At 37.8% G+C, this 26,439-nt stretch overlaps 1 protein-coding gene across 2 annotated transcripts in view; it reads left to right on the forward strand.

Moving 5' to 3' along the window:
* PALLD (palladin, cytoskeletal associated protein) overlaps positions 1-26,439 on the forward strand; it is a 209,301-nt gene that overhangs the window by 164,059 nt on the left and 18,803 nt on the right. Inside the window, exons 10-14 of one of the 2 annotated variants that reach the window (XM_075708759.1) lie at positions 8,551-9,246; positions 21,303-21,438; positions 23,834-23,935; positions 24,502-24,552; positions 26,087-26,308. In XM_075708759.1, coding sequence (XP_075564874.1) covers positions 8,551-9,246; positions 21,303-21,438; positions 23,834-23,935; positions 24,502-24,552; positions 26,087-26,308 — 1,207 coding nt within the window. The remainder of the gene's footprint in view (positions 1-8,550; positions 9,247-21,302; positions 21,439-23,833; positions 23,936-24,501; positions 24,553-26,086; positions 26,309-26,439) is intronic. The other variant, XM_075708760.1, reaches the window with a different exon arrangement.

Consider the following 26,439-nt stretch of genomic DNA (forward strand, 5'->3'; position numbering starts at 1 on the left):
CATCTTGCATGGGATCGAGCACAAGATATAATTGTTTTAAGATTACATGGCTTGAATAAATGTCACAAAAGTTGTGAGCAATGCTGTAGTGTTATTTTCACTTTCCAATGCTCTTGAGAACCAGGCTGAAAGGTTATTACTGTATTTAGCAGTTGCTGTTACTTCCTGGTGCTTTTCCTCCTTCCATAAAAGTTGTTGTTGATAGGGTTATTTTTGTGTATATAGAAGGACTTCAGAAAGAATGGTATAGTACCAAAACTTTATGGTATTAAGATGGTGCTAACACCTAAAGTGAGTAAGTCATATTGTAGTAGGGAAAGAATCTCAGACATTTCACATTTATTTCAATAAATACCAGGGTTTATGCATTGATTTCCTTTCAGTGATTCCTTTTTGTATGGTATTTTAAGAACAGTATACCTCCAGTGAGTTTCAGTAAAATAGACTATTGATGTATCAGCTGGTAATATCCATGGGGCAGCGACCTGCTCAAATGTCAGAACTGTTTGTGAACATAGAATGGCTGGCAAGAGGGCTGGAATTTAGACTTTAAAACTACCTGAATTTCTTCAAGTAGTTTTAAAACATAGTTAAAGTTTTAATTTTCCTAAAAACACTCTGACGGCAACTGTGCTCCCTTTAATGTTGGGGGCATCTAGCAGCTACTCTATTTTTTTTTTTCTTCTTAATATGATGTTCATTCTTCCTTCTGAAAGCATCTATTTCAGTAGTACAAAGCAGTCATCTTTACATGTAACCCAAAGAACAGAAACTTGACAGATACTGGAATATTAATATTGAAAGCATGGAGGTTCAGTTTTAAGGCCACTGTAACTGTTCATGGGTAGGCATAAAAATAAGCAAATCTCCTAACTTTGGTAGCTAGTGGTGGATGAAATGTGATGATTTATAGAGCATCTTGTTAATCAAATATATTAAATTTAAAATAAATATTAAAAAAAAAAAAAGACAATTGTGCATATGCTGTTCCAGTGCCAGTGCTGAGAAAATGTATTGTACTACATCTAGAAGAAGAGGAGTGTCTGTCCATCTTTTGTTCTGTTCACTTTTGGGTTTAGGCTACTACAGTTTTTCAAACTTTGATTTTTTTTTTTTTTTTTTTTTTTTTTTTACTTTCTTTGAATATATACCAATCAGCACAGAATATAACCTCCACATGCTATAGCACAATCAGAGGCAGAAGAACTATTTGTCCATTTGCAGGCCAGTTCATTCCTGCATTCCAAGCCATAATTTCCTACACTTTGGGCCAATTCAGCTGTAAATTGGAACCTGTATTGCTATTAATGCCTTGTTACAATTTACCGCTTAATGACATAACATTTTTTGCTTCCTTTATCAGTAAAACTTGTTACCTGTGTGCACTAGTTATGTAACACTATTGAATTCCCAAGTGAGACAGATTTTTGACTGCCAGACTAATTCTTATAATCTAACCCTACCAGAGATATGAAGTTTAGCCTTTTTACTAAAGTTGTATTGTGTCTTTATGACTTTTGGGAACAATGAATGTGCACAAGAGCACAATTTCCTCTCTTTCTGTACCCAGGCTAAACGTGTTATCTCACTGGTGCATGTTTTGAAAAATGTCCCAGCAGTGGTATAGACAGATGAAAAATGGTTCCTGTCTCTAAAAAAAATTGTTTGTGTTCGCTGAATACTGGCACTATCACTACTGTTGGTTTCCTTAGTACAGAAATTACCTTGATGCCTTTGACAGATAATCAGACCATAATGGAAAATCACAGGCACAACTGCCACTTTTTGGGATAGACAGAAAAGTTTTTAACAGCCAAATTACAGCACAATTTTCTTACGAGAGAGTTCACAAATAATACAGGTACAATGCAGATGGTTTACATTTATCTTCTGTGTGTATGAAGTTTCTCAGATGAAAAGTCAAGCTTAGTTTCATAGTGTGCTCATAATACAGTACTGGTGTTAGCTCTTGCACCGTACTGATTTTCCTGAGACTGTGTTAGGTTACAGTGAAATTAATTATAAACACTCCTGTATATTAACCTGAAATATGGAAAATATTATTTGTCACAAATCTGCATTTTCCCAATTGCTAAGCTTTGAAGGGCAAGTAATAAAAATGTTAAAAGGTTACAGCTGGTTCTTAGTTACAGGTCTCTAGTTATTCAATGTAAGGATTAAAATGTAATGACAACCCTGCATCCTTTCTGAAATCTGTTAGTATAGACAAAAAATATCTCTGAATGTTTGCGGGGTAGAACCCAAACTGGTGCTGGTTTTTGTTTTTCCTGCCCCCCAGTCTTTATTTTAACTGATAATTCCAGTATTACATAAATGTGAACCATTGCAGGATTTAAAACAGTCCACATTTGTTTCTCACAATATAAGGGATTGTTCAGCATCAGGAAGCTTAATGCTTGGGTAAATGTATTTGTATTAATACAGCCTGAAGGCTGTCTGTGTGTTGAATACTTGCAGTTTTCATAAAAAGGGGCATCTCTTCTCCCTTCACTTCACCTTCTTGCCTTGTCATACATGTACATTTTTAACATTTCTGAAAATGAGTAGATACTCCTTCAGTGGACATGGTTTAGTTGGAATTACCTTTGTATTCTGAGCATTTATTTTCAGTACAGCTGTTAATTAGCTGTTAACACTGCTAGCTTAGGTTGTTTTCATTTTTAACAACTCTCAACTGTTGATAAATCTGGTGGAAAACATTAAATTATATTAGGAATTTTGTCAGAGGGTAATTCCAGATATCAGTGACTACTGTCAAATTTTGCATCGAGTTTCTGTGTGCATTTCAGTCTCTGAAATAGTAACTGTCAGAAGTTTAGAAAACAGTGGCATTTATAGCAGTAAAATACAAATGTTGTGGCTGTAGGAAGCAAATGAAACAGTGTGTTTAAGAGCTAGCTTAACAGCTACCTGGCAAGTCTGCCATGCCAGCTGCCGAAGAGCCACAGATGCAGAAGCGATGCGAATCTCAGCTGGTGAGGGAACCACAGCAGCCCCCAGCACTTCCGATTCTCCATTCCTTCTCTGCCTACCAGCTATCAAGTTGGGCTGCCAAGGAGCTAGAGAGATATAACTGAATTTTATTACATTCCAACTTTAATAAATTAATAAATGCCAATGAAAAAATATTCCGCCCATTGTATAAATATCTAAATATAGATATAAATAGATACATACAAAAATATATCTAAACACAGATATTTACTGACATGGAAGTCAGTGTTCCTGAGAAGAGCCCTTGCCTTTTAGTACAGCATGATGGTGACTGTTTCCCATTTTGTAGAGCTCTGGCATGATTCTAAAGCGTTAGTATTGAGTTAGAAGCTAGGTCTTCATTGGAAGGTAGATTTAATGGAGATGAGTAGTTGTTACCCCAAGATACAAATACAGAGGTTTTGGGGTATTGGTTTCAAATCTTAATTTAGAAAACTAGCTCAAGCTTAACTGGGGCTAATTCTTGTTATTGTCATTCAAAACATTCCTGTACTTTCATTTCAGAGGTATTTTTTAGTATATTTCTGTAGAACTGCACTGTCTGTTTCTCTAAGGGCAGATTGCTGGAAGGATCATGAAGGGGCCAGTCTGCTTTCACTCAGGAATGACTTGAGGCAGAAGAGAGCCCGTTATTCTTCCATACATGAGATACATAGGATTCTTTCTTTTAAACTAAAATTGTTTTTCTTTACCTGCTTTCCATTTGCTCCTTTTCTTTTGTTAAGGTCATGAGGGAGGACAAAGGAGAGCTAAAATCAGGGAATTTAAAAGGTTATAACATAGAAAAATGTATTTAATCTTAGTTCTTTGTCTGTAGTGGTTTATTTCAATCTACTACTCTCCCAAGACAGAATGGGTATAAGGGCTTCCATATGAACCTTTATGTTTAAAAGGTACACAGACTAGGTTATACTGAGGAGCTGATGATTACACTGCAAATAGTAGCGTGTTTCCCTGAAGAGGTTTTGGTGCATTGTTCCTCCAAATAATTTTTTTTATGCTCTTTACGAACCCAGAGATGTAAGATAAAAATAAAGTTGATACATATCCTAATATTGGGAACCTGATGAGCCTGACAGAGAACTGTCAGTATGAAGGATTTATTGCATCCCTGAAAATGCCATCTGCTGTAATGTACTCTGCAATCCAGTAGCCAGCTCCTTTTGAGACTTTCAGGGATGTAGAACCATCTACCAATCTCCCCTCCTCCATAGCACTGTGTCCAGGCAGTGGAGTTGCCGTTCCTGGTGATGGCTGTTACCAGTTGAGTTCTCCAAGTCCAGGCGTGCTCTATTAGTTGTCAAAACAATGTGATACAAAGAAGGTATCAGGAAGAAAAAACATTACGAAAATGGGATAGAAAGATAAAACAGCCTATTATAATCTAAACCAAGTGCATACCTCAGAACATGAATTCTTGAGTAACTATTAAAATATGCCGTGCATACTGGCATCTTTAGAGAAGATTCTGAGCATCTCTGTCCACTGTTTTCTCGTACAAACAGTGTTTTGCTTTTAAAAAGACAGTATTCTGTAGTTACCCACCAAGAAACCTCATGTCTCTAGTCTTCCCTTTGAACATGTTTTCAAATGTTTCTCATTATAATTTAGCTCCATTTAGCTTCATTTCCATGAAGTTAGCCAGTAAATTAATTTAAAAAAATTTTAGTTCCTGTATCTTCCTTCAGTTATTTGTTCTTAGAGAGGACAGAGAGGAAAGCAAGGTTGTAGAAATACTTGCGAATATGTAATATTGCATCTTGTTATTCTCCTGTATGTGAAATAAAGAAATGCCTAAATAGACAGCATAGAAATATCCAAAACTTATTCTAGCTGTTCAGTGTTCAATATTATAAAGAAAAGGAAGGCTGACATTGTGTAGCACAAACAGTGCTCCAGGAGTAACTTCTATTCACTATCACATCCTCTAGGACCGGATATTGCTAGCGATGCAAAAAAATCCTCACCCTTAACTGCTGAAAAAATGGAATATCTTTCCCCTCCTTCTTCTCATTCTTCCATCTCTTTCCACAGTTAGAAATATATAGAAAAGTTGAAAACAACCAAGACAAATTTATAAGTGAAGATCTGTGACTTCCTGTTCTAGTAGCTGATAAGAAAATCTTAAGTATGGACAGCAAGTCTGTGCATATTAGAATAACTGCATAAATACTGTTTTTCTCTCTGTTGCAATTAATGTCTACTTCAATTAAAATATTACTGCTTTACTTTTTGCATTTCTTTAACTGTTTTAGCACGCCTATTAGAACATCTGAGAATGTATATAAAAATCTTGGGTAAGAATATCTGGTATTGAAAAAAAAAATTCACAAATACTGAAGCAGACCTTTAAAATCACTTTAGTTATGATTTTTTTATTACTGATTCACTGATTGAATTTTACTTAAAATTTACTTTTAACTGTTCATTCTTACGTTGTTATAATTAATTATTTGGCAAAACCAAAACCTTCGCATGAGAAAATAAGTTTTATTCTCTATTGTTTAAACAAGCTTGATGTGTTCCCTGAAAGCATGTGTGCCCTTTAAAACACTGGGATTACAAAACATACTTCAGCTAATTGGAAAGAGGATGTAATTACAATTAAACTAATTTTTCCTGTAATCTCATCCAAAGACTGAACTTTTTTTTTTTAATTTCCTTGTTTGTTTCCCTACTGTTGAGGGCAACATAACAGATGAATCCCCTTGCATCGTTTTGACTGCTGGGCTCTCTATATCTGTGGCACAGCAGTGTTATCTTTCAGGGACCTATGTAGAGCTTCCACCGCTGTTGATGTCATTGCAAAGGAATACTTATGAATTGCTTATTCTTTTCTGTTTTTTTTTTTTTTTCTTCTTCTTCATAATGACTCATCCCTAGGATACATCTACTCAAGAAATTAATAAGTATAGGGCAGCATCTGTTGTTAAAAGACTAGCTCTGAGGTGGAGAACATTCCTTTGCAGATAAGGATCGGGCATTTCTACCACTGGAATGAAAATTTGCTCTAAGAAGGTCTTCATGTTTTTTGCTACGTGGACTGATGTGATAATGATTATGTCTGCGTGTTATTTTTCAAGCAGACATGCACTTGCTTTGTCTGGACCCTAAACTGATCAAAAGCTTTGCAAATGGAATTAGTGCTGTCCTGAACTAGTAAACCCTGATTTATAGGCATGTATATTCCTGTGGCCGCAAGTCAAGCTTAGTGTGAGAGCAGAGCAACCTCACACTTGCCTGCCGACCTTTTGTAGACATACGCTGAATCGGGTCTTTACTTCTGCCCGGATTGATACAGCAGCGGTTCAGTGGCAGGCGTTGTAGTAGTATACTTACCATTGACAGGGCCATAGATGGTCATTTGTGTTACGCTGTTGGCTGGGCGCATCGCCATGTGACTTGGCAAGGAAAATAAAAAAGTCCCAAGACAAGATGCTCTGACTTGCTTTCAGCACATGTTGGGTAAACATAGGAGTGTTGGAGACAGCTAAGTTTCTTCTATATTCAACACACCATTTACATTACTAAATTTCACCCTTTTTTTTTTTTTTTTAACTTTAGCCCCTCTGTAATAAATAAAAAAATTATTGGGGGTGATTGTGATGGAAAATAAAATAAGTATTATTTGTAAATAAATTTAAGGGTATTGGACAGTAGGTCTGCAAATAGTTAGACTAAAGATACAGAATGAGCTGACAGTAGTAATCTTACAGGACTTTCTCTTTCCAACCAGGGGTGACCTGAAGTATTTCTGTCATCATCCAAGAAAGTCAAATGATGCTGGGAACTAAAACTGTGTTGCTTTAGCCAAATTAGGGAAAAGAGACTTCTATGTAATTTAGCAAAAATTGAAGAACAAGGTTCCACTCATGTCCTATGGAGTGAAAAGTTGAACTGATAGGGATTTAGAGTCTCTATTGTCAACACCAAGAAACGAATTATAAAATTTGCAAGTGAACTGCAACATTTCAATATTCTTGTTACTGATTTAATTAAAAAGGAAAATGCAGTCTACTTTTTAGTACTGAAATATGTATTGCTGGCGAGATGACTGTTGCTAGAATTGAACCATCTTTATGACAAAAAAGAAAAGATCAACTGTTAAATGTAAATAACTGATTTTTCAGTTTTCTGTCCTAAAGAAGCTTGCTCCCCTTTTTCTTATCTAAACACTCTCCTTTGGGCTGATATCATAAGTAGAATTATTGTCAGAAAACACTTTCTGGGAAATGTGGATAGTTGGAATATCAAAATTAATCTTTGAGTGGAAAATATGATAATATTATCATTTCTAATTTTGTTGCTACCAACAAAAGTATACTGTTGTGCCAGAATGGTACATTCATATGCCATGCATTAAGTAGACAGCTTCTAAAATTTCTGCTTAAATGACCTAAATGATATATAAACAATGACACACTTGTATATAATAAAGTATTTGTATATTAAATATACAGAAAAGGTATATGTGCATATGCTGAAACTTTGTAGACATCTGGAGTATTGAGATAAAGTTATGATTTCCAGCTGGAACATGACACTTTTTAAGCAAGGCAGTCTGAAGTATTTTAAGATGAAAGACCACACAGTTAATTTTGATCTCAATGCCATTCAAACAACCGTATTGTGGACGAAAAAAAGCCAGTGCATGGTCTGGTTGTCTGGTTTGCTTCACTGCTGAACGTTTTGTTCCTTTTTTTTTTTTTTACTTCATTAACAGTTTTGAGTGCTCTTCATATTAGTTTTTTTAGTCTTTGTTGTTCTGCTAGTGAATGTCTGCATTTCTGAAAGAAATTCTTATTTCTATTTGAACTGATAGTACTGCAATTAGCAATTCCTTAGAACTGTATTCAGTATCTACTAAGACATGTCTCAGGACCTACAGTTAACAATAAAGCCTGGAAAAAAAATGGGACTAAAGACATGGAGAAGTTCAGTTCACCATTTCCTTAGGTTACAAATTTTTTCTTGGAAGTCTTTGCTCGTGGATGGTTCTAACACAGAAGTTGGTCCCTTGTCTCCATTAAAATGTACCTCATTAAAAGTATGTCAGTAGTTAGGTCTATCTGATCGGCCCACGTAGGCTACAGCACAAATCAAGGCTGAAGTTGTCACTAGGTAAATATCTGAGGCTTATTATTGAAACAGGGCCATTGAATGAAATAAGCAAGAAATGAAAAGAAACCTAGTTAAGAACTTCATAATTTTTACCATTACTTATGTTATCTGGATTGCTCCTTTACAATATCTTAAGCATCTTCAAATTGTCTTATAATCAGTCTTTTTTAAGAATTGAAGGTTCTGTTAACTTCTATTATGCATATACTTTTTTCCCCCCTTCTTGAGCTCAAAAAATGGACTTTTGCAGCAATGTTTTAGCTCTGAAGAAATAGGGCTATTCAAGATACACAAATGCTTTGAACTTTCCCTGCCTTCTGGCTTTCCTAGACCATAGCTCAGTGGAACTTTTACCTTCTCCCCCACCAGCACTGCATGTCTGATCACCTTTTTGTCTATTTTTCCTTCCTACAGGGACCCTATAAAAATACAGCAGCTGCAGAACCAAATTCGTCTGGAGCAAGAAAGTGGCCAGTGGTATCGTCACCAACAGCAACCTGATCATCAGCAGCACCCTCCCTCTTCTCCTTCCTTTCCTCCTCCCCCCTCCTTCCAGGAGCCTGAGTCCAGCCAGTCTGTCATTTCTCCTGTGCCAATGAGTATTCTTAACTCTCATACTTCCCCAACCATGCAGTCTTCCAGCTCCTTCAACTATGCTCGGCCTAAGCAGTTCATTGCTGCTCAGAACATCAGCCCTGCTTCAGGTTACGTGACTCCATCTTCAGGATCATCTACATCCAGCCTTCCTTCTCCTATGTCTCCAACTGCTTCTCAGAAACAGTTTGGGAGAGTGCCTGTTCCCCCTTTCTCTCAGCAGTTTGCTCCAGAAGGGGAGTATGCCTGGTCTCCTTCTTCTCCATCCCCTCCGCCCCCACCTCCACCTGTCTTTAGTCCAACCGCAACATATCCGGTGTGTGATTCCTTTCCCCTTCCACCTCCTCCACCCCCTCCTCTTCCTTCGCTTTCTTCGCCTTCCCACAGCCTGTCTCCAACTCCCAGATTTCCTAATTCCGGCCAGTCTCCAGCAGCTTTTCTCAGCTCCATGCTACCATCCCAGCCACCACCCATTTCTGTCAACGCATTAGGCCTCCCGAAAGGAGTGACGCCTCCGTAAGTATCAGCTAATGAGCTCCTTGAGTTTGACTGTACTGAAGATTGTACTGAAGATTATTGCATTTGCTCCTTTTATACTATTGTAGGGTCTTTTGCTGTTACCTGCTACCTGAGAGGGAGAGATGCATTAATTATTTGCAAACATCTCTGCTAGAGATGGGATATAGTTTCCCTAACCCTCACAAAAGTGAGACTCTGAAAGAGTCCTACAATAGGAACACAAAAGAGGAGAAGCTAAAGCTTTAAATTGGAGTTGATGAAAATATGAAAGCAGCAGCAAAAGGCTCTGCATGCCCAGGGCGGTGGAAGGAGTCCAAGAAAACCCTTCTGACCTAGTTCTTTTGAAGTCCCATAGTCAGTGATGTTTGCAGTCCATGTTCCTGTTATGTCTGCAGATAGAGAAATATCAAGTAGAGAGAGCATTGTTCAGAAGTCCCTATAGCTTTGTGATACTTAAAGTATAAGGCATTAAAGCATGCATCTGACAACCAAGTGGTCATAACGATATATTGACTTTTGGCTAGAGTTTTTTGTTCTGAGGAAGTTTGGAAAAGGGTTTAGGAGGGGATTTAGAAAAGCAATGCATAAAAACAAACAGAATCCCTCCTCCTAACAACTCTGCATACTTGTTTTCCCCTTTTGTCTTCTCTAAAGGCCAAAATAGTATTTTGGAGCATGTCAGCTCCCATCATAGATCAGTTTGTCTTTCCACTGGCACTAGGCTCTCATTCCATCTTTAGAGAACAAAGAGACATGCTGAAGAACAAAAATGAGAATAGCTGTATCCAAGGCTTATTTATAACTTTGTCTAGAAGTTTGTCTAAACATATCTACAGTATCTAGGTGACTTGCTCGGCTACATACCGTTGCAGTGGGAACTTCTATTATTTCAGTCCAAGATATGAAAAGGAAGAGAAGGAAGAAAGTGGACAGATATCAAAGTAATAAATCATGTATATGTTTTAAAAAGCATTTCTTTATCTTGATTTCTGTCATATGTCTCATTATGGAGTCTGGCCATAAAACAGATTTAGGAGAAAAATTAATAAATAATACAGTTTGCCCTTGCACTCATAGTTGTGATTTTCTGTCTTACTGTGTCCTTTGCACTGGCTGAGTTTCTTTATTGATACTGACTGCTGAAAGTTGCATGATTAATTTACTGACAGCTTGACAGGTAAGCACAGCCCACAAAAGGCTGCAATTATCCCTGATTTTCCAGGAGAGGCTCTAGTGTAGCTATATAGTTCTGGATAGGAACTGGATTCTCTTTCAAGTTCCCTTCTATGAGGGTGACAGCAGCAGCCCGAGCCTCTGCTGCGTCCCTCTTTCCCTGTTATGCTACGCTCATGCACACATCTTCTCACTTGAGGCATTAGCTGTGTTCTTCCTCATTCCCTTCAACCAGAGGGAATGACAGAGAGACAACTCTGCAAGGATGCTTCCCCCTTCCCCATGCCCCTCGCTTGCCCAAGCCCAGCAGCCAGTCTGGGTGTGCACGTGATGGTGTGTCTATCCCCTCGGCACAAGGCAGCAGCCTCAGGCTCTGAGCTGAGGATGAGGTGGTTGGCTGTTTGGCCTGCATTCCCTCAGGAAATGTCGTCCAGATGGGAGCTGGATTATGTTAACCATACTGAATGTATGTGTGTATAATTTATGTATATGTATATATACATATGTGTGTATATGTATATATATACAAAATGAGCATTTGTCATCTGAATTATAACATTAAAACATGGTAAAAGATGTACTGTGTGATGAAAAAAAAACAAAACCCACAACCTATTATATTGTGTCTTTGATGCCAACTTTTCCCTGGCCTCTCCTTTTTCATTTTACTGTGTAGGTTACTAATGTCTCATGTGTCTTGCTGAGTAAATCATTCTGTTTCCCATCATTCTCATACCACTCCTGAGCATTTCTTCCCCTTGCCTCCCTTCCCCCCACTGCTTTTGGTCTCTTCTGCTTTGTGCTATAGTCTCAGTTCTTCCTCCCCGCCCCCCCCCCCTTCACTTTTTGCTTCTTTTCCCTCGTCTTTTGCTCCATCCTCACAAATCCTCTTTTCTTGAACACATTTGTCTTTTGAGACGTTGTTGGTTTTGAGCCACTCACAGTATTCCATAACCTCAGCCTATAGTCTCACCAGGTACTCCATGATTTCCAAGATCCATTGATTGAAAAAGATGATACTGTTTCCTGTCAGTGTGCTGTACAGAATGGGTGCAAGGAATGAATTGGAGCATTCAAAGTTCTGCTTCAGCTCAGCATCTAAAATGCTAGTCAAGCCATTGAGCTTTGTCTCTGCTTCTTGATCAGTCATATAACGGTGATATTGAGAATATGATAGTGGGTTGCTGAAAGTGAACTAGGCAGAGTTTGAAATACCTTTCATGGAAAGGAGGTACATTTTTTTACTGCAGACTCCAAATACAGTGTTTGAACTGGTAGGATTTCCTCTTTAGACAATAACTTTATGATTTATTATTATATTTTAACATCAGTGGAAGTAGACTTGGACCTGTCATTGCATTTAGATACTTCAACACTTTCATATCAAGTGCCTCTAGCAGATAAAATGCTCTTGAAACAGTTTTCCTGTCTGCTTTCAATGTTTTCATGGCTCCTTTCTCTTGCCTAGTCTTTCTTGTGTGTGTATTTCAGGGTTGGTAATTCACTGTTCGTATTCTGATTATATGGTCTTTTTACCATGGTTGTTTACTCTCTTCTCTCCCAGGCATGGGTACTGTGACACTAATAGCCAAATATCCGAAAGAAAACAGTATATATTTAGCCTAGCTAGAGTCTCTTGTAATTAACAAAAAGCATTGTTTGGCAGAGTAAGAAATTCTGCAGACTATTTTTATAAGTTATGCATCTTGATATACTGTGGAATTTATCGAATGTTTAATTTTTCGCACATTTCAATGATTTTTTCATTACTAAATCTTAGCACAATTATAGATCCGCTCCTCAGAATCACTACTTAGTAGGCATCATTCTTATTTTCTTCAGATTGCTTTTGTGGTAGGAGCAGAACAAAGGTAAAGTAATAAACATTGCAGGTGGAGGTAGTAATTTTTGGAGGTGGTCAAAGGCTGCATCAGTGAAGTTTTCTGTAAAATGGAAGACTCAGTGGTTGTATACAAACCAACAGAGTCTTCATTTCTCCTCATGGAGTCAGACCTTCCCTCCACTAGCTTTCTTCAGGCATTTCCTTTCCAGTGTATGTATCATCTTTGTTGTGCTTAAAAGAGACGTTAATCCAAGGAGGTGGTGTGCCTCTTCTTATGCAAGAGGTCAAATAAAATATTTCTAACTCTCTTCCACCCCTGTATTCCATCTGTGAGCCCATGAGCAGTAAATACCATGCTAATGTTTCAGCTCAGGCTTGGCATTTTCCTTGGTTTTGGACCCTGAGATTCTCGGGAAGTGACAGCATTATCTAAACCAGTTTGATCACATGAATATTCTTTCCAACTGATAGACTTGGAAACATTGCACTGGGGTTTTTTTTGTTTGTTTGGGGTGGGGTTTTTTGTTGTTTTTTAACAACATGTAGTTTTACAGTCTTGCCTGAATCACGGCAGTAGCTACTTGTGAATTTACTGCATTTTATTTGGACTTCTGAAACATGGAAAGCAGCTTTGTATCATTAGTACCTACTAGTTCACCTTTAAATATTTTAAGCATTTATTTGCAACAATTGTATGGTAAATGTTTCAGTTGCATAAAATATATCTCATCTTTCCAGTAAGCTCTAGACACTTTGTAGTGACTAGCGTTTTCAAGCTGTGACTGTGGTGGTGTTAGCTGAACAAGCTTTGGGAATAACCTTTTTTTGTATTAATGGGGCAGATTTGATAAATTCATGTCTTGCCAGAGCATAGTGTTATTAAACAAAAGAGAAGTGCTGGTGGAACTGCATAGCTAATTAAGTACTTAAGGGAATTATGAACACTTGTCAGTTATTCTGAGGTAAAACTTGGCTGGAGTAAGATTGTTGGGTACTGTTCTTAAAAATCTCAGTTCTTTTTTTCTTTACCTAAAGAAAGCTCTAGGGCGGGTGGATGTGTTGGACCCAGGCTAGCTTTCGGTTACAAAAGACTTGCAGGGAGCAGAGTTAATGTGGCAGAAACCTAGAACTGAGGGGGTTTTGTTCACAGTTAGAGCTGTAAAAGCTAGAATCTGGTCTTCACTGTTCATAGAAAAAACAAATTATATCTGTATGAAAAGAAATAAGTATACTTACAAATTCTAGGTAAGCACTTACATTGGTAAGTTTACATGAGCATTTGTGAAACCAATATTAATCCCAAGAGAAGGATTTAGTGACTATTTAGTGAATATTTAAATAACAAGCATATAAATCCTGCTACAGAAAGGTGTGGAGTTACCCAACCTGGAGAAATGAAATCTTAGTATAAAAAACATGTGGTCAGCTACACATACATCCTTTTGAAAGCAACTTAAAAAAAACTACAATAAAGTAGACTTTTTCTTAAGGTAGATATCCTTAGTAATATTGCCTTAGTCACAAACAGAAAAAAATTTGACTGTACAGAACTGGTGAAAGAACATGACTCTAGATTTACTACTTTCTGGAAAAGAATGCAAGACAGAAAAGAAAACATTGTTTAAGACAAGATTGTCTAAAGTAGCTTGTAAAATGTAATTAAATAAGCTGCTTTTATCACTCTACATAATAAATTTAACTGCTGTGTCAATGATCTCTAGAACCTTATATCCAAATCTTAAAGGAGATTCTGTGGGAGTAATGAGAATAGCAACATCAGAGAGCGAGCTGCACTTTTTTTCCCCTTTGAATCAGAGCTGCTGGTCTGTTCTTGCAGCTGTGTACTGTGACTTGTCCATTGAATTCTGTCTCAAATAGCACTGAAGCAAATATTTTAGTAATCTTTATGTTCCTTGAGTCAGTTAGCAATGATGGTGACCACTCTGATGAAAAGCTACACTTCTCCATCTTTGTATCTTACAGCTTTCAACAGTCTCCCAGTACCAATGCCACCTTTCATTTTAGAGTAAACTGTATTGCTGTCCTATGTAGACTGGACATCTACTTTTCCCATTTCTGTAAGTTATGTCTGTCACAACTGTAAAAAATGGAGGTTACCTAGAGTATGATCAATGTGAAAATAGTGATACATAGGAGGAAGTACCTTGATTAAGAATTCCAACATCAAACTGAGGAGAAAGGTCAGGGTGTTTTCTTGCTTCTGAGGGAGCTCATCTCATCTCTGTATGCTACCCATTCAGTCATACCTGGAGTTATCCCTGGATCTCAGGGAAATATATCTGAAGACAAGTATTTCCGTAACTAGAAAAATTCTGGCAAATATTAGGGTTTGCATTCATTCCCAACCCCCAATTTTCTTAACCTATTGCTCCTGTCCATTAGACCATCTTTGTTTAAAGTTTCTTGATTTATTGTGTTGTACATCCTTTTCCCATGGCTTGGATACTGCTTGTGGCTGTTAGACCAACACCTGAGTGGTTTATTTGTGATATCAGATAACTTCTTGTTAATTGTGCTAAGAAACAGCTCATAGTGGGGGCTTTGGTTTTTTGCACAGTGTGACACCTTTTTATTATATTCAGGCATGTGATTATCATAAAATACATATCCATATCAGCTTTTTTGAAATATGATGAATGCATGTTTGTTCCACCTGAACTTTGAAATCCAGGTTGTGCCTCAGATCTAATCAAAGTTGTTCAAAAGTAGAGATCAAGGATTTAACATGGACATACAGAGACAGTAGCCAAAATAACTGACCTACTGTATCCTGACAATCGTTGAAGCTGGAAGTCTTAATTTTCAAGATGTTTTTATCCATCTCTTTTTTTTTTCTAAATGGTATTTGCAGATGCTTATGAATGTTGTAAATTGACAAGTGAACTTAACTAAAAGAATTAGTATAAATACCTCTCTGTTGAAAAAGAGACAGAGGCTGTTTGCAGCATTGCTTTGCAGCTTTTTTTGGTCTGCAGATTTTTTTCTTCGGAGGACTTAATTTTATAACTTCCTTATTTTAAGCAGATCTGAATGCCACAGAATGTCTGTGAACGTAAAAGCCAAGTACTGTGCTTGATAGTTGTGGAGACCTTAACCAGTAGCATTTCATCAACTGGAGTAAAGGTTAATATTTTGGATATATTACCTTTTCTCAGTCCAGTGTAGGTTTTTCTTCACATGCTTCTGGCAGTTACCTGTTCTTCTCAAGATTTCAGGGCTATGAGGACTGTGCCAGCCTTTTCTACATTCAGGAGCAATCAGTGCTTTAGTGATTTCTTCCTGACCATCAGTTCTAGCATAATGCTGGTAACATTCAGAAAAGCAGATAAGATTACTGGTTACAAAACAGGTAGTATTCTTTAAATTGATATCCAAATCTGTGCACATCTTTTGAAAAGCAAATAGGCCTTATGTACCTGTGGTAATCAGTGCAGCATGAGGCAGAGGGATAACTTGCTCAGGTGGGGAAGGAAATGAACAGGAGAATGAAAAAGTAGTAATTCTTCTTTTAATGAGTAAAAATGCATTTTTAAAGATAAGCCTTAGAAAAATATGGTTTTGGTCATAGGCATGCAGTTTGTAGGTGAGTTGTTCTCTGTGTTATCATTAAGAAGGATCAAACTTGCTCAGAAATATATATTACTTGTGTCAGTCTTGATCCTATCCACTGCTGAGGCATGATTATGATTTATTTTTTTCAACTACAGTTTCATAACCTATTCTTGGGTGGTAGAAATAACTGAACTTTTATTACCTTCATTTCATTTAGTGCGACTCATCCTTAGTCAGGTCTGTGCCTCAGGCATTCCCTTGTTTCAGATGCATGTAACGTCACATTACTTGAGCAGAGCTTGACTCCTGGTCTCCACAGCATGTATGACAAGATCAGACTAAAACAATTTAAATACGCAGCTGCAGCTTCAAAGTTTGTGACCTGTTACAGTGCTTATAGTAACTTTGTTCTTACAGTAAGTGAAAAATGTGTTAGATGGGCAGGAATTAGCTGTATTTCTGGAAGGCTTTAGTTTTAAAGGAAAAATCAAGTTACTGTTTGTTACCTCAGTACCAGAGAATTGATTTGGATTTCTGTGAAACTGAGCCATATTGGCTGCAAACAGGAATTTGTTCTTGGAAGGATAACAACAGCCAGCCTGTTGCCCTTGTTTACACTGTAGAAGGTACATAGGAAAAGAGGGAATCACATCCAGCGTGCACTCTGTGTAATTAAAACATGAAAAGTACTGCTGGTTTGGCCTTCTTTCTAAACAAATGTTAGGGCAAATATTCAAAACGAAGGAGAGCCAAGCCGAGGTTGCAAAAATCTTTGCTGTCAAAAATCTCTGTGTGAATTAAGATGACTGAGTTTTGGCAGTTTCATTGCGCCCTTTCTGACCAAAAGAATTCAGACTTGTGTGCTTTTATCTATATCTGCGTTCAGGCCCTCCATGACTTACATGATGCATGTTTCAGAGGTGCTTAAAATCTATGTGAATTTCAGTCTGATTCTCAAGGGCTGATAGTTTCTTTGCCCATTTGTGGTGGCGGTTGTGTGCTCAAGACTAATGGTGTCCATATCTTGAAATATGCCTTCACCAGCTATCTCCTGCTACCTTAGTACTCACAATATACTCTGAAAATTGCATCAGGCAAAGAATGAACATACAAAACCACAAATGAATTGGCAGAACGTTTTGTTTGATATTATCCTGAGAAAAGACGAAAAGAAAGCTGATGAGTCACTAAGGAAGACACAAATCTTAGGAACTTAATGCATCCAGACAAGGGCATGTAAGGATGGTGAAAAATATTTGCAAAAGCAGCTGAAGAAAGTTTGCTGCCAGGCTATCTTGATGTGTAAACCACATCTCAAGCTGAATAGATCTGTGCTTCGGAGGATAGATTTACCAAGGACCTTTTATTTGTTGCCATTGCCTTGTAGCCATTTTGAAACTCATCTCAAGAATGCATGTCCTAAGAGCTAACTTGGTGTGGAGGTATGTACGTGTATATATATTTATGTACATGTTTTGAAGTGTATACATGTAGAGAAAGAAAGAGATTCTAAAGAGGGGGTGGAAATAGAGCATCTACAGGAAGAATTACATTTCCTTGTGCACCTCTTTTTTTGTCCCAATTTAAAATAGTCCTGAAAGAGAGAGAGAGCTTTTTCTGAAGGCATTTGAAGACATTTCAACTGATAGTAATTTTTATAGTTATATTTTTAAACCTACTACTTCCTTGCTTAAATACTTACTTGTAAATGTAAGTAAAGAGAAGAGCATCTATTTTTCAGGCAAGTTGCCTTGACCAGGTCTTGGATGACACTTCCACACCCACTGTGCAAAGCTCAGGATGTTCTGGCACATAACCAGAGATCTGGAAGGTTGTTAGGGAGTCTGCCTCTCCTGTTAAAAGTTACCAGGGATCCCCAGGCCATTGCTGAAATATTTGCGTGCCTTGTTCTTAAATAAAACTCCGTAGCTTCCCTACATGACTTGCTCCAGTGTTTAACTGTCATTGTCAGAGGTTTGAGAGAGGAGAGTTCTACACTGTTTCTGTCTAAGTTAGGCCTGTTGTTCTTCAAGTTGTTGTCTACTTACCATTCTCAATAGACATGGAGAATTATTGCATGTCAGCTATCTTCTGACATTCTATGTTTGATTCACCTCTCTATCTTCATTCTCCTCATTTCCTGACTAAACAAACAAGATACTTTCGTGTGTGTGAGACATAGCTTGTATCAAAAGCTATGATTTTAAAACCATCTGACTGTTTTCTTGTTCTAAAACTTTGCAATTTGCTGTATTTTTCTTGAAGTGCAGTGGTAAAACTGGATTCACTGCCCAACAGCAAGGAATAAAGGAAAACAATGAAGTTTCACGTCTTACGCTAATGTGTCCCAGAATTATATTTCTTTTCCTTTTGAAATAATAGGGTTATTGTTCAAGTTTTAATCTCACAGATTCTTGAGATGCTTAATATGCTAGTGCTAATTTTCCATTTGCATTGCTGTCATGCTTTGAACATTTTTCCTGAGTTTCATCATCATTAGACGACCTCTAGACTAATTACAAAGATAATTGCAAATGACAGTTGTTACCTGCAAACAAATTGCAAGCTCTGCAAGTTCAGTGTCATCAGCCAATTTGAGAAATGTGCTTTTTATTTCACTATTCCAGTTGTTAAGGTTGAAATACTGAGTACTGACCTTAGTATACATACACCTTTGAAAAACCTCATTGGTCTATAGTCTTCCAGTTTGATAGAAAAAAAATCATTGCTACCCTCTGAATAGCTTTTTCAGACAGTTATGCAGCCATAAAATAGAAATTTCAGCAAGATTCTGTTTCCCTGATTTACTAGGGAACTTACTGCGGCTCCTGAAGGCGTACTCAGAAGCCATAAACTGAAGTGTATCAAAGCTAATTCTTTTTGCCTATCTGTATGACCTTCAACCTGACAGAGAGGGAAATTACTGAGGTTTGATAGGATTCAATTTTCATTTCCTTATTATCCTACCTTGTTTTGAAATGGACTGTAATATTTCTGTCTTATGTTTAGTATGGACATTGAACTTACTGACTTGTAATTCTCTTGGTACTCCTTCCCCTTTTAAAAATGGTGTGTCTGCTTAGGGGTTTTTGTTTTCAGAGATAACTGATAATGCTTCAGAAAATGCTTTCACTTGATACTGGAAATCCACTCCAGAGCACTTATCCTATCCCCCTCTATTCATGTACTGTTCTGAGTTTCTTGGGTAAACTGTCTATTTTACTGGTACAGCTTATTGAGTGCCAGGCATTAGCAGGCCTTTCTCTGCTAAGATTCTTTTTATCATTCAAGTGTGAAATTTGTAGGAACGTGGAAAAAAAAAAATGTATTTCTTAATGTATCACTTGGAATTTTCACGGTAGGATGCATGTCTCCATTAAAAGCTGGTACAAGTCTTCTTCAAGGTGATGCCAATTTTGAAATTTGCTGCCTTCAAGTTGGATGGATTTTTTTTGGGGGGGGGGGGAGGGAGGGGATCCTTATCCAAAAAGTGACAAAATTTGGTTCCATGGCGGTGCTGGTCTGGGTGGGGTAAGAGGCTGGAAGGTGAAGGGTAACACTGTGAGGAGGGAGACAGATGCCACCTTTCCACTAGCCTTCCAGCAGCTGGTCCAGCCTTCCTGAGGGACATCACCTTCTGATCCCCTCTTCCCACCTTCTCCTGTCCATTTTCCTTCCATATCTTCCTTTACATTTACTGTCCCCAAATTTCTTGACTGTCTGAAGCATCTCTTTCTTGAAGAGACTTTATCCCTTCCTCTTAGCATTCTCTTGCCTCCCTGTACATGGGATAATTTTCCTAACTTCCCCAAAACAGTGGAGGAGACTTTGTTTGTTACTTGTGACTGAGAACATCCCCAGCCAAATGCTGAGGGAATTATTCTGCTTGGTGACTGAGAAGATCTCCAGCTAATGGTTGAATATTTCTGGGGTGACGGATGTTGTTCTCTGGCTCTTTGTGACATTAGGCTGTGATTTCATGTGAAAATGCAGTTCTTTTTACAAGAACTTCACCATTTTCCCATTTTAAATTTACTTTCAGTAACAGAATATGAAATGTTTTAGGAATTTAGACAGAAATGTTTCCAATTATTGTCTTCTCCATCTATTCACTTAATTCCTTTCTGGCTTTGGACAGCATATGTGTATTGTTTCAGTTTAACTAATGCTAAAAATTACCATTGAAAACACTTGCTGAAGAATGAATTTTCTCTAACCATGTTGTAGAAACATAGTACCAAACAATATCCAACAAGATTTTTTATCTCCATACGATTCTTGTTTAACATTTTGGTGCTGGTAATTAAATTACTAGTTGTGTGTTGGAAAGAAGTTTACCCCTTACATGCTGGTGTGATTTTTTTTCCATCTGTCATCTGTGAGTTTGGCAATTTACCTGATTCGATTCCATATTTTGCATAAGTCATTCCCATGTAATGGGCTGAGCGCTATTTAGCTGATGAAGTTAAAAAAAACATCCTAATTTTGAATTAGTATGAGCATCTTAAACCATAATGTGTGACTTCACTGGAGAAATGGGGTGTGCTACAAGTTTCATATACTGATAGCAATGTTGATTTCTTCATAACTGTGTAAAAACAGCTGATCTCCAGTAGAAACCACCATTGTTGGGCATTTCCAGCAATAGAGCCATCAGAACATTACTGAAGAGTGTGAAATATTAGTGCAGACTGGAAAAAAATTTCCTGTGCCATTCCAGAAGATGCGAGCGATACATCCTGAAAGTGCAATCGTAACTTGTAGACTGGTATGAGGAATAGCTTAGCCCTGTGAATGCAAACTGCTAAAAGGTTGCTATTCCGCTGTCAAACCCTGCTGCTGAAAACTGCTTTACAGGGATGATTTTTCTTTTTGCCAATGTAACCTAGACTTTGTGAATGGCTCTTCTTTCAGAAACAACATTTACATGGTGCCTTCCAGGTATGCATTCACAGAGATATGAAGAATAAACATGAAATTATGCATTGTGTATTGAAAAGCTGTAACAAGGAATTAGTTAATAAATAATATAGGAAATTAATAATTAACTGCCTTGTCTTACATCTTTCGGATCTTTATCCATCTGGTACTTTATAGGGACCTAGTTTAACTTCCATCCCCACTTATCTAGTCATGCTTTCTCTTTCATGTTTCCTCTCACGTTGGTTTATTGCCCTTGCTCGTCAGTTTTGTCTTTGAGTGTATGGTGTTTACAGCCGCCACTACACAATCCTGAGCCCTAATTTAACTAATGCACGAATAAAGCATAGTTTCAACTTTGTCCTTAAATTCACCATTTAATCGGTGACGTGATTTAGAAGGGACAGCATAGTAAGTAATGTGCCAGACCTCTAGTTTCAAAGACACAATGTCATTTTCTTCACTAATAGCAGTGATTCCAGATAAATTCCTAAATACTGATGATTTCAGGAATGCTCATGAATTTTCCTGTATTGTTTTGCAGGGGATTTCCCAAGAAAACAGGCAGGACTGCTAGGATAGCATCAGATGAAGAGATTCAAGGGTCAAAAGATGCTGTAATTCAGGACCTGGAAAGAAAACTTCGCTTCAAGGAAGACCTTTTGAACAATGGGCAACCGGTATAAAAACATAAAATAGCCCGGGGAACAGGAGTGGGCATCATGGGTAGTTTCTCAGATATACTGTGTATAAAATAATTGTTGTAGATTATTTTTATATTTTATGTATTTATTATTTTTAATTGCATTTCCAAAACTGCATTTCCATAAGGAATGATAGTGTACATTTTGGCTTATTGTTCCTTCTCCTGTTGGACAATTTGGACTTAACAAAGCAATGGAGGTCTCAAAGATGATGAATTCACATAAAAAGCCTGCACAGTCTGTACCTCAAGGGCTTTTTCAGCTTCAGAGGCCATCTGGTTTTGACTGTTCATCACTGGGTGGCTTGCTAGTAAGCATATGCATAGCTCTTCATCAGTCCAGGCTCATCCTACCTTTTGCCCTGTTGGACAACAGGGGGAAAGAGTAGGTGGTAAGTGGACATCAGAGGGGGACAAGGCAGTTCATCATGAGAAACAACCCATTAGGAGTCAGTCATTATTAGATGCTGCAGCTGTGGGACTTTCTTGACCAATAGAATAAAAACCAACCTATAGTACTAATTTACAGACTTTATGAAGAATTAACAATCTGCTTGAGGAGTCAAGAAATGAGGTAAAATGGGCAATTATATCAAACAACTGAAATGCAGAACTGCAAAGTTCTCCACTAATTTTTGTGCATTTTAAGATATGCATAAACAATAAAATACCAAATTCTTCCTGCTCAGAGTTGATGAGAAGCAACTCTACTAAGACTTGATTACAGTTATTAAGGCATTGATTTAAATGTCTTTGAAGCAGAAATCTCTTTTAAGAGGAAAGTAATTTTAAAAATGCAGACTGTCACCCCTGTTTTGTCAATGAAATGTTTTCAAGCATCTGAATGCCTTGGGATACCTTTGTGTCACTGAAAGGTAGTGTGCTTTAGGTTTCTCAGGACCATGCTCAGAAGCCTGCTATGTTTGCTACTGTGTCTGAGATGTGGACTGTGGTTTGTAGTTCGTGACAGCCTATTGAGTCAGACTACCTACTCCACAGCTGCCAGATTCTGGTTCTTAATAAGGTCAATGGAGTGAAGTAGGGAAAATGTTCAGAGCAACTAGTGCTGCTGTACTTACCTTTCTCCATTGACTGCACAGGGTTTGGCAGTTTTCTGTAGCACTTAAGCAGAATCACTCTCATAGTGTATAAGTTCCTGTTTTTTCAAAGAGGTGGGCTAGGCATGACTCTCAATGCCTATTTTGGAAAGCGAGAGAGATGTTTGGCCTGGACAAATGAATGGAATGTCCTGAGAAAGCCCACATGGCCCGAAGGGAGGTCGGGGGGTGGGGGGGAACCAAACCCAAAACTGTGATCAGATGATGTGGGAGGTTGAACCAAGTAATCTCTGGTTTTGCGCTTGCCTTGAGGCTTTTGCCTTGCAGATTCCTGTCTTGGGTGATTCTGTTTGTGTAATCATGGCTGTGGGCACTTGGAGTGATCACAGAAGAAACTGAAGTGAAGAAAAGTTCATGACTTGCTTAGACATTTGTAATGAAGCCAAGATCAGTACCTAGTTTTCATGAGTCTCAGCCTGCTGGTTTAGCTAGAATATGACATCTTTTAACAATTGCTTTAAATGAGCTTTTTTAAAAATGGAAGCATTAAGTAGATGTAATGTTTTACAATTTCCATTCTTTCATTTTTCTGGTTTAAATGCGGCATTTCACCATGTAATGAGTTTGCCTTTCATTCACTGGCATTTTTTTTTTGCAATGTTGATTTGTTAGAAAGTGTCTAAGTGCCTGAAATGTGTTATTGAATGTAGAAGGAAAAATAATGAAATAATTGAATTGTACACTTAAAGCAAGTTAAAAGAAAACCTTAATTTCTGAGTGTAAATTATCCTGTATAAACTGTCTCCTTAATTCCCTAAAGAGTAAGAAGAAATAGAAATCAAAAACCTTAAAGAATATATTTTTCTATAAAGCTGTCGTATTTTTGACAAAATAATCGAGTAGTATCTCCTTAGCCTTTTTGGCAGTTTTCTGACATGTGGTTCTAATGTAAAAATTAAGCAGAATGACTAGGAGTAAGATTTGGGATGATTTGACATGCACGTTTTTGATGGCCATGCTGATTTAAGCAGTTCCTATTGCTCATTCCTGCCCAAGTTCCTGGCAAGAGGATGGAAACAAATGGCAGAGTCAGGGCAAGGGTTGCTTAAGCCGGAAGAGCCACTTGTAATGCAAAAAAAATGCATTACAAACTGTGGTAGAAAATTTCTGTTAGAAACATGTTGCTGCTCTTTTATTAACATTGCTTAAAGCATTGCTTACTGTCTAACTGCCTTGTAGTTCTTAAGGAGAAATACGAACTTTTCTTTATTTCTTTTCCCTCCCCCTCAACCCACCCCTTTATTTTTTGTTCAGAGATTAACATACGAGGAGAAAATGGCTCGTCGATTGCTGGGAGCAGACAGTGCTGCAACTGTCTTCAATATACAGGAACCAGAAGAGGAGCCTGCTATACAGGTGCCACATAACTCTACAATTTCATAGGAACATAAAAAAATTCTTTCAATTTTTCTTTTTTACAGGCTGTGATTGTCTTAAAGTCCTACATAGGACAATAAATATACACAAGACAGGACGGTTTTGATTACAGAAGTCATATGTTATATATCAGTGAAGTAAACCGGAGGATCACATGCCTATTGCTCGGGTTTTCCATACTGAATAAGGTTGAGAGTTCTCAAATGCCTGTTCTCTGCTTTAAACTCTTCCATTTATCCTATTCTGTCCTGACCTTTAAGCCTCTCAAGGCAAAAATACATCTACTATCTTGAAACCATCTTCTCTGTATGTGCATAATCTGCACTTTTTGGATGCAGACCAAAACACAACAGAAAGCCTGCTTGAAAGGCCAGGTACACGTTCTCCATTGTTCAGATGCCAGTGTTGCTATTCGGAAATGTGCAGCACTCGTTTGCTTATGTTACCACATAAAGTATGCTCTCTTGATTAAAAAATCTGAGAAACTGTCATGGATGCCTCTTGGTCTTCTTTCTGCCTCTTGATCTTTTTTTCTACCCTTGCAGGAAGCTCGCTCTGTTGGTGCTTCTGTAGTGAGTCCTGTGGATATTCAAAAGGTTAATGTTTTCACCTTTTTCTGTCTTGCTTTTTTTGTCCATTGATTTTTTTTTTTCTCTGTCATCTTTGCCCTTTCCCTTCTACTGTTCTTGGTTAATAACAAGAGGTCACCTAGCATTAATAACTGGGAAGATTTGGGCTGCACCCCCTTCAAGGTGTTAAAGTTGTTCTATAAGCCTAGTTGTCTGAGTGCAGGCAGCTTAACTGCAGTAACGGCGTGCTCCGGTACCTTTCTGCCTTAACATTAACATACATCAATACTAACTGCCTTGCATCTGAATCAGCTGCTCTTTATACATACCATGTGTACTTCATGTTTACTTTCATGATAAACTTTCAGGGAACAAAGAAATTTAAAAAATATTTGCTGTTTACAAAGGTATTTCTCTCTTCTTCCATTTTTTACCGTTATTAAGGGTTATGGTTAGTTCTATAACCAGTCAGTAGAAAGACTACATGTCAGTCCCAAACCAGAGGCAATGAGAAGAGGATGGGCATGTGAAAGGAAGCTTTGTACGAGATGTGGGTTCTACTTTAAATAAAGTAAGGGTCAGAGACAATGGCCAAAGGTCATTTGAAAGAGTGCCTGAATTTCTGCTGACTGAGAAGAGCATTGGCTAATAAAGATTTTTTTTTTCTCCCTCCCCCCCCCGCCCTCCCCCGAGCTTTCGTACATTCTGGCATTATCTTTGTTATCACTAAGATTCAAAGTAGGACTTTTGTACTGCAAAGTAGATAGAATGAACAGTTCAAGAAAGTAAGTAACTGTATGTCACAGTAACATTTCCTAGTATCTGAATAGCAAATTTAAACAAGCAGTAGTGTTTTACTTTGGATGAAAATTTCCACTCTTCTTTCTATATCTTGAATACTCTTATGACAAATTTTGTTTTTAAGGAAGAAGTGGTACTTCTGGCGAGACAGAGGGGACCATGGCAACAGGAGTAAAGGGAGGCAACTATCATGGGCTGCCAGTGTTGCCATTTTCTCTCTTTGTGGTTCCCCCCCCCCCCCCCCCCCCGTTTTTACAGGCAACTGTAAACAAAATCATTTTAGCCATCTGGTGCAGCCTCTGGTACGGTTCTATGCAAATAGCAGATGTGAACCATATGGTCTTCTGGCCATCTGGAAACAAAACCCACTCTAAATCTGCCTGTACCCTCAAGGAAATATTAGTGTGTTTCTTTTGTCTTTATGAACTGCTTCAGAATACTTTTATTCTTATAGGCTTTTTTAAAAAATTGAAAGAAAGCAACCAATGACTTTCCTTCCCCTTATAAATTAGGCCTTAAGATAACATGAAATACAATTTTTGCCTCATACCAGATGTCTTCATTGTTTCATAGGGAAGTTATTGGAGGTATGGATTATAGTGTTTTTCTTCAACAAGATACAGTTTCCTTTTATATGTAAAACCTTAATGGATTGTCAAAGATCGGTAGCATGAAAAAAAAAAAAAAACCCATTAGGAGCACATCTTGCTGAGCAATGTATTGAAGCTGGACACTAATACGTACCTTTCTTGTTTGACAGGAGTATAAAGTCTCCAGCTTTGAGCAAAGATTAATCAGTGAAATTGAATACAGGCTGGAGAGATCTCCTGTGGAAGAATCAGATGATGAGGTGCAACATGGAGATGAACCTACTGATAATAGTATGTCACCATATTTTGAGATAAAGCTGAAGCATTACAAAATCTTTGAGGGCATGCCAGTCACATTTACATGCAGAGTGGCAGGAAATCCAAAGCCAAAGGTAAGAAAAGAAGGTAAACATTTCTAGAAATGCTCTGAAGAATTCTGTATTAGTACCTTGCAGCCAGTCCCTGGAACCCTATGGGCTGTATCTTACAGGAGGAGCGGACATTCTCTCTTCACAAGACTCCT

This window comes from Pelecanus crispus, chromosome 4 (assembly GCF_030463565.1).
Source record: "Pelecanus crispus isolate bPelCri1 chromosome 4, bPelCri1.pri, whole genome shotgun sequence".
Lineage (NCBI taxonomy): Eukaryota > Metazoa > Chordata > Aves > Pelecaniformes > Pelecanidae > Pelecanus > Pelecanus crispus.